General features: G+C 47.9%; 1 protein-coding gene across 2 annotated transcripts in view; it reads right to left on the reverse strand.

Annotated features, from left to right (window-relative positions):
• CRYL1 (crystallin lambda 1) overlaps positions 1-9196 on the reverse strand; it is a 120777-nt gene that overhangs the window by 41132 nt on the left and 70449 nt on the right. For both annotated transcript variants that reach the window (XM_019524868.1, XM_019524869.1), the window contains exon 5: positions 7969-8163. In XM_019524868.1, coding sequence (XP_019380413.1) covers positions 7969-8163 — 195 coding nt within the window. The remainder of the gene's footprint in view (positions 1-7968; positions 8164-9196) is intronic.

A 9196-nucleotide genomic window follows, 5' to 3' on the forward strand; every position in this document is an offset into this window, starting at 1 on the left:
GTTAGGGCGGCTAGGAGCTGGAACCAACTTCCAAGGGAAGTGGTGCTGGCCCCTACCCTGGGGGTCTTTAAGAAGAGGCTGGATGCCTACCTGGCTGGACTCGTTTGAGTCCCGTTTCTCTTTTTGGGGTTTTTTGTTGTTCTCCCGCCCTGGCGGGGGGGTCGGGCTAGAAGATCTACTAGGTCCCTTCCGACCCTTAATCTATGAAATCTATGAAATCTATGAAATCTAGGTCAGTCTGGCCCCATGCTGCACCATGCAAGTGGGGCTGACTGTGCTACAAAGGGTGAGTCCTGGCCCTGCAGGTCCTGATCGGTTTGGCTCCATTGCTGGGGAGGCCTGATGCCCCTGAAACCTGCCCCCATCACTGCTAGAGCAGATGGTACAGCCCAGGGCTGAAAAACATCTTGGGATGGTGAGGGACTGTGAGTTAAATATGATCTGGGAGGGGATCTGGTACAAAAATTCCATAAGCCGGTTTGACCTAAATCATTTATGTCTGATACTACATCCAACCAGGTTTATCTTAAACCAGTTTTGGCCATTTTGAAAACATTTAAGTGCACTGAACTTCTGTTCTGTTACACTGGTTTCTGATCACTTAAACCAATTTATGAGAAATTGCTGTTACTAGCCCTTGCAGCAGCAGTCCCTCAAAGTCGAGGATGATGTCCATCAGGCTTGATGGGTCTTCAGGTGACCGAGGATCCCGATTCTGGATACATCTATTCTGTGGCCATGGGGACATGTTGTTGTGTAGGGGAGCGGGATTCACAGCCCTAGGTTGGTCTCCTTCTCCTGCTGCCACCGCCACCATTCCGCCTCAGTATCAAGTCGTTGGGCCTCTAAGTGGTGCGTGCCTTGGTGGACTAGGTGGCGCCACACCAAATGGTTAGCAACTTGTTCCTCCCAGCCGTTGGTGTCAATGCTTCTGTGCTTGAGGGTGACTTTGAGTGTGTCTTTGTACTGTTTCCTTTGGCCACCATTTGAGCATTGGCCAACGGAGAGCTGGGAAAAGAGAATCTGGAGAGGGAGGTGGTTCTTGGACATCTGGATGCAGTGGCCCATCCACCAGAGCTGATTTCTTAAGAGCAAGGTTTCAATGCTGGTGGACGCAGCTTCATGGAGGATGCTCATGCTGGTCCGGCAGTCCTCCCATTTGATCCCCAGGATTCAATACAAGCACCGCTGGTGAAAGCTCTCGAGGGTCTTAATGTGGTGTCAGTCGATGGTACAGGTTTCACTGCAGTAGAGGGTGGTCAGCTTGACAGCCTTGTAAACCAGGACCTTTGACTTCTGAAGGTCTCTATTTTCAAAGACACGCTGTCACAACTTGAAGGCAGCATTGGCACAGTTGACCTGGTGCTGGACTTCTTTGTCAATGGTAGCCTGTTGAGAGAGGTGGCTGTTGAACTACAGAAAGTGCTTCATGTACCCCAGAGCCTCCCTGTCCACATAGATAGCACGAGGGATGTTCAGCTGGCCTGGGGAGTGTTGGTGAAGAACCTTCATCTTTGTGACATTCAAGGACAGGCCAAGTCTCTTATACGAAGCATTGAAGAGATTTAAGGTCATCTGCATATCCTATGCAGAGTGAGCCATCATGCAGCAATCGTCTGCAAACTGAAGGTCGTGGATGTTCTTGGTGGTAAGTTTTTCGTTTTTGCCCAGAAGCACCCAAGATTGAAAAGCTTCCCATCTAGTCAATACTGGATACTGACGCTGGATAGTACATCATCTTGGATGAGGTGGATGATCATGGTCAGGTAGATGGTGAACAGGGTGGGGGTGATCACGCAACCTTGTTTGACCTGATTCTGGATGCAGGTGTCAGTTTCAGATCTTCCACTCAGGACAGTGGCGGTCATATCATTATGCAGGAACCTCAGCATGGTGACAAGCTTCAGTGGGTAGCCATGGTGTTGAAGGATGATCCACACAGCTTCACTGTTTAAGGAATCAAATGCCTTGTTCAGGTCAATGAAGGCATGGAACAGTTCTTGACCTTTGCTCCCGACATTTTTCTTGGATCTGCCTGGCAACAAAAACCATGTCCACAGTGCCCCAGGATGCTTGGAAGCTGCACTGGGTTTCCAGAAGGATCTCCTCGGTGATGGAACAAAGGCAGTTCAGGAGGACGCAAGACAAGATCTTACCCGCAATGAATAGGAGGGAAATCCCCCTGTAGTTCCCACAGTCAGATTTGTCCCCCTTCTCGTAGATGGTCACGATGGTTGCATTCTTCGTCCCAAAGGCAGAAGATAAGCTGGTGGAGTCATAATGTGAGCCAGAAGCTGCCAGCATGGTAGACCTCTGTGGGTGTACCATCTGGCCCACAGGCTTTGTTGGTTTTCATCTGTTGGATGGTCCGCTTCAGCTCTCTGATGGCTGGTAGATTGCCAAGGAAATCCACCACAGGGCGTTGCAGGACTGCTTGGAGGGTCTCTTCCGATACAGTGGACTCCCAGTTAAGGAGGAATTTGAGATGCTCCTTCCAATGCAGACAGATAGCGTCATCATCCTTGAGGAGCCAGGAGCTGACCTGTGATCAGAGGGGGTTTTGTCCAATGGAGCAAGGTCCATAGGCTGATTTGGTAGCCTGGAAGAAGTTACCCATGTCATGCTGGTCGGTGTAGTCCTGGATCATGCATGTCTTCTCCACCCACCAGTTGTTCTTCATGTCATGGATGTGTTGCTTGACCTCAGCCTTCAGGTAGTGGTACTGCTGTCTTGCTGAGTTTGAATGGCTTTGCCAGGAGATGAAGGCTTCATGCTTTCGTTCAAGGAGATCACGAATCTGAGCGTCACTGGCATCGAACCAGTCCTGGTTCCAATGCAATGGAAACCCAATAGTCTGGGCACAGGTGTCTTGAACAGTGGACTTGAATTGCTCCCAGTGTGCCTGGATGGAGATGTCATCAGCAGTAGGGACTTGCTCCAGTGCACTATACAACTGGGCCTGGAACTCCTCCTGCTGTCCAGGGTCCTTCAGAGCTGTCAGCCATCTCCAGGCGGCCTTTTGGGTCTTCCAGTGTCTTGGCACCAGGTGGATGTTCATCACTGAGCGCATAAGTCGGTGGTCTGTCCAGCAGTCTTCAGATCCCTTCTTGGCCCTCGTGACAAGCACATCCCTCAGGTCTCTACCTCAGACGATGTAGTCCAAGAGGTGCCAGTGCTCTGACTTCTGATGCCTCCATGTGGTCTTGAGTCAGTCTTTCTAGTGGAAGATTGTGTTGGGCGCATTTGGTCAGAAGCAAGATACCATTGGCTTTAGCCTTCCCCAGCCATTCTTGCTGATGGTTCCGCTCCAGACTTCATGGTCACATCCAACCCAGGCATTGAAGTTGCCCAGGAGAATGACCTTGTCATCCCTGGGGATGGAGGCCAAGGGTGTTGTTGGTCGGAGTAGAACATTTCCTTGACTTCCTCATTGGAATCCAGAGTTGGAACATATGTGGCACGTTGGTTTTGGCTGAGGTGCAGGTGAAGGGTCATCAGCCTTTCATTGACACCCAAAGGGAGATCGGGGAGCATGTCTGCAATCTTGTTTCTGATGGTGAAACCAACTCTGTGGATAAGGGGGTCACGGTCTGGTTTCCCTTTCCAGAAGGTGTACCCTCTGCTGACCTCCTGCAGCTGTCCCTCCCCAGCAAGCTGGGTTTTGCTGACAGCAGCAATGTTAGTGTTGTGCCTCACTGGCTCCCAAGCCCCGAAGACAGTTCGTCTTTCCAGGCGATCACTCTTTGGGTTGTCTGAGGGTTTTCACATTCCAGGTTCCGAAGTCTATATTCTTATTTCGACTGCAGGAACAGTGATCCCACTGGGTGCAGTTTCCCAGCCAGGAGGAATGAGAGAGACTATTTTGGGGACACCTTTTCTAGCCCCCTCCCTATCAGGGTGAGCAGAGGGTATCCTAAAAAGGGCTGCTCAGTCACAGATGCCACTGCCAAAGGACACCCCTGCCAAAGGACACCCATGACACAGGTGCCCAACAACAGGTGGCAAATGTGCAATGGTCTGCAATTTCTTGGCTGGGGGGTTCCAGGTATCCCAGCCCTACCCCTGTCACCAATCCTCCATCGCTACAGGGCTTTTGGACCTGACTGAAGCCTGTGTGTGGCATGTTTTAGCACAGGGGCTCCGGTGCAGTCGGGCCCACAGGGTCTTGGCAGTTGGTGGCCAGGTTCAGTGGCATGCCCCACACTCCTGCATACCAGCTGGAGCTAGGCAGTACATTTTGGGGAAGTATACAACCTTCCATTATAAAGAAGTGGTAATTTTGCCAGCCCTAAGCATTGAAATAATTCAGATGTCCAAAGATCATGAAACTGGTGCATTTGGGTTTTTTAATTTTGCCTTCTGGTTTTTGAACCTTTTGGGATTCACATTTTCAAGCTTTCGCCCTAAACCACAACTTCCAGAGTTGGGGCTTACAAGAAAAACATTAGACATCACACTGCTTGTGAAAACACAGCAGGAGTTAGCAACACAGAAGTACGCTGAACTGGGAATCCCACTGTCCCAGTCCTGCCCAAAGCATTCTGCCTGTAGAGCTCTTCCCATTTACAGCAACTCTCTAACTGCCAGGATTTGCCCTAAAGAATCCTCTGGGTGTGTAATTCCTTATTTTTCCAAAACTTGTTGAAAGCATCTGAAATAAAATAGCTCAGAGCCATGGACTCTGATATAATAGCTTCTCCTCCTCCTCCTCTCAAATTTTCTGCATGGATATTAGAATCCATGAAGGAGGTGAATGCTTCCCTGTCACTATGCTTCCTTTTCTCGTCCTCTCTGTAGCTTTCTGCAACTTTATGGGCACAGCCACACGAGTACGCACGTGCCTCTTGTAGCATGTCAAAGCCCTTATCGCCATGGGTGGCCCTACCAAGAGTGTGAGCTCCAAATGGCATCACTCTTGGTCACTTCTGTGCGCATAGGATCCAGGCTGATGTGGCTGATGGTCCCCGCAAGCAGCACACAGCCCTGAGTGACAGCCCAGAGCTGCCCAAAAGCACATGGTCCCATGCTGCACCAAGCTGGGCTACAGCACACTGTTGTAGAGGCCACGTGGATACCTGGCAGTTGGGGCCAAGCCACGCTGCTCCCCCACCATGCAGGGGGGCTGCAACACAAGCACAGCTACTATTGCTGGTAAGCTGCAGGGGTGAGGGGTTGGAGCCGGCCAGGGAGCACGCGGGGGGCCTGTAGCTAGGCAGGGGGGCAAACGAGCAGGCCACAGACAGCCACCATCCAGTGGGGGGTCAGGAGCCAAGTGAGGAGGCTGCAGCCGAGCAGGGGGCTGCATCTGGCCACAGGCTGAGCAGGGGCACTCCTCCAGCTCCTTCCACCCCTTACTTATCGGATGCGGAGCCCAGGTCTCAGTTGCTGTGACCCCTGTGGGGGGCATGTGGCCCCTGTGAGGGGACAGTCTGTGAGTTGTGCAGGGAGACTGTACCCTGCAGGGGACAGCAGCCCCACCTCATAGCCTCCTCCACACCTACACTCTCCCCACATTCCTGGCCCTGTGAAGCAGGAGTAAGGAGAATGGAGCAGGGAGGTAAGTTGTGGGTTGAGAGTGAGGGACAAGGGCAGAGACAGAGCAGTGCTGAAGCCCAAAGTTAATGCCAAACTGTATGAATAATTAGAATTTATTTTATTATGATGATGGAGGCAATAGTAGGCTTCCAAGTTGTTTTACAATTGTAAATATATCAATAAAACATTGCCCAAGTGATCTGTCTCTGGTGGTCTTTTGTTTTAACTGTTGAGGAACATGGATTTTGGGATATTTTTGAAGAGTGAATTTGGAATTGTTTGTTTTTGCAGGTCGTAAATAGGGAACATTGGAATTCCTGCTAGGGAGGCAAGTGGCAGGACCCAGGCAGAAGACCCTGCTCAGAGCTGGCACCTGGGACCCAGCTGGAGGTGGCTGACTTTCTGGCCACTTGGGGCCAGGAAGACATGCTTTGACAGTTCAAAGCAGGCCACCACACTGGGAACATCTTCCAGGTGATAGCTGCCCAGATGGCCAGGCAAGGGCACACATGGCAGTAGTGCTGCACAAAGGCAACTGTGCAGTCACAGCCTACTGGCAGCTGGCCCAAAGAAGCAGATGTCTCTACTGGCTGTGCAGTCTCCATCCGGGTCTGGCAGACATGCAGCCTTGTTGCCACCTGCGACAGCATGTGGTCTCAGGTCACAGCCAGGCAGCAGCTCTCACTGCCAGACTGCTGCAGTGGGTAGAGGGTGCAGGGAACTCCCAGGGCTGCTTCAGCAGTCCAGCTGGCACAAAGGGCAGTGTCCCCACATACCAACTGGCCAGTTCCCAGAAGCTCCTGAGAGCAAGCAGCCTTGAGCTACTTGCCAAAGCAGCTTTTTACAGTGTTTGGGTCAGCACAGGTGCTGGCCCCAGGCTTTAGCTTTCCCTGGCTGCAGTTCCAGGAAGAGGCAGGCAGGGTTATTTTGCCCCATGTGGCACAATTTGCCCCACACCAAAGTGCATGTCCAGGCATGCTTCTTGAGACAAAAAGCCCCGGCTCAAATTTGCACCACTTTTATTTGACCTGCTGCAAGTGAACATGCTTGCATGCGTGAACGCACCCTATGATTTCTCACCTCCATCAGCTACACTTGTAAAGGCATATTCTTTTAAAACTAATGATTTAACAAATTCACTTTTGATTTGGTGCACTGTTGTCATCTTCCTCTCATCAGATTGTCCTCCTTGTTTGTTAGGCAAGATAAACTAACATACCTGAGAAGAACCTGTGCCACAGTAACTGGCAATTAGAAGGCCTTGTTACACTGTTTCTGCTTGAACTAAGAATGAATGAAATATTCTGAACTTCAAGAACCGTTTTGCCACTATTCAAAACTTTTTGCCAGGATTATGTCCTCACTTATTCATTTATAAAAAAACCAAAAACAGTTCTGTTTTCTGGTTTGTTTGTTGTTGGGTTTTTTAAAGGGGACATTTTGTAAAAAATATATGAAGGTTATTCAAAATTAGTCTCCAATTCATAACATAGTTTAAATGGGATACAATATTCTCACAGCAGTATTCTTTCCCTACGCTGTACCCATATAGCATTGCAACAGAGAATTTAATTCTTATTTCAACTGTGCATGACAAAGTGAGTCCTGTAAAGATAAAATTTGTAAAGTGCTTTGAGATCCTAGAGGGTGAGAGCTGCTTTGTAAATACGCATTTATTTACTACAACTCTTTTTCTTTTTTTTCTTTTAATCTGAGGGTTGAGACTCCTGTGTAAAGGGTGTTTTAAAATATTTAAACAGTTTGAAAACATTATTATGTTCAACAAAAGAAACAGGCCCTACTCATTCAGTCTCCCAAAATAACAGTGGACTCATAATTCATCTCTTCCTGATGAAAGGTTCTACTTTGTGGCACAGAACATGTTGCTGTGGGAAAAGCTGCTGTGTTACAAACAGATGATTATGAGTTGGAAGGCTGAATGGGCAGTAGGAGAAATCTCCCATTATATAACAATAAACAATATCAAATGACTATTGAATCTAAGAGAAGAATTCTTGAAAGGCAAATGGATTTCTGTTTAAAATATGATTTCCCTTGCCCTTCCATGGAGTAAACTATGCCAATAACATTCTTCACATATCAGGTTGTCTCCTTTCATTTCTTGTTATTTTGATTTCTGACCTTTTAACCTCAATCTTTTGGCTCAGCTGAAGCCAACAGTATTTTAGAACAGTTCTAGTATGTCTTGTTTAGCTAAGATAACATGTAGCTTTTCTTTGTCTTCAGTAGTCAATGTCAAAAATCTCTTATTCTTGTAAAATTTGTATGCCTATTTTTATTTTTATGTAATCTAAGGGGTGAAGGCTTTAAGTAGATAAAAAGCTAAAGAAAATATAAGTGCTACCATATTGTTTTTGTTGTGCCTATAAAGCCAGCAGTGTATACATATACAAACTAAAAAATGATACATACGCCCACGAGTCTCCAAGCTTCACTAATAACGGCATATTGAAGGCGATTCAGAACAAATCCATCAGTCTCTCTGGTTAATTTGACTGGGGACTGTCCAATCTTTTTCATCAGAGCATATGTCTTCTCTACTGTAGAAGGATCTGTTTCTGGATGGGGAACAAGTTCAACCAATGGCACAAAATAGGGTGGATTTACCTTGACAAGAAAAACAAACAAACAAAAAAAATCATTCATTCATACGCTTTTAGTACAATCAATTTCATTTAAAGAATTCTGCTTTTCACATTCTCCCCCCACTCCCTCCCTCACCAAAGAGACCTTGATCTGGCTCCCCCACACCTCTTCCCTTCTCCCTCCTCTTCCACTACAGACTTAAGCTGGACACTGCTCTTTAAGCTGCTGGGCTGCATATCAGAAATCGGATCAGTAGTGGCCAATATGCCTCTTTAAAAATCGGCTATTGATATCAGCCCCAAAAATCTTTATCAGTGCACCCCTATTATGAACCATCTGAAAGAGGCAGTGGGAGCAAAATGCCTCACTAGTTTTAAAGATGAACTTTGCTAAACGGATGAAGGGAACTGCAATGTGATTTGCCTGCAATAGCATAGTCTGGACTCCATGACTACCCACCCCCTAGTCAGTCTCTTTTATGCCTAACTGTACCAGTCTACGTATATGAATATTACACAGAAACCTCATGCAGACAACCACAGTGAATATGCTATGTTGTACCACAATATCAGCCGCCAGCTTGAAATGGCCTTTTCTGCCAGTAAGTAGTATGTACCAATAAGTATTATGTATCAAACTTGTCTTGAGTTCAACAAAGACAAGTACAAAATGCTGCACCTGAGCAAAAAGAACCACCAACACACTTACAGGCTGGGGGAGGACCTTCTCAGCAGCACAGCAGCGGAAAGGGATCTTGGGAGTCATAGCTGACTCCGAGATGAACATGAGTCGTCAATGTGACAAAGTGATCAAGAAGGCTAACCGCACTTTATCATGCATTAGCAGATGCATGACAAACAGGTCCAGGGAGGTGATACTTCCTTCTTATGCAGCATTGGTCGGGCCACAGAGAATCTTGAGAGGGTTCAGAGGAGGCCACTCATATGGTCAGAGGCCTGCAGACAAGGTCCTACAAGGAGAGACTGAGGGACCATCTCTTCAGCCTTTGCAAGAGAAGGCTGAGAGGTGAACTTGTGGCTGCCTATAAATTCAT

This window comes from Gavialis gangeticus, unplaced genomic scaffold (assembly GCF_001723915.1).
Source record: "Gavialis gangeticus isolate Ggan-Ray unplaced genomic scaffold, GavGan_comp1, whole genome shotgun sequence".
In the NCBI taxonomy this organism is placed as follows: domain Eukaryota; kingdom Metazoa; phylum Chordata; order Crocodylia; family Gavialidae; genus Gavialis; species Gavialis gangeticus.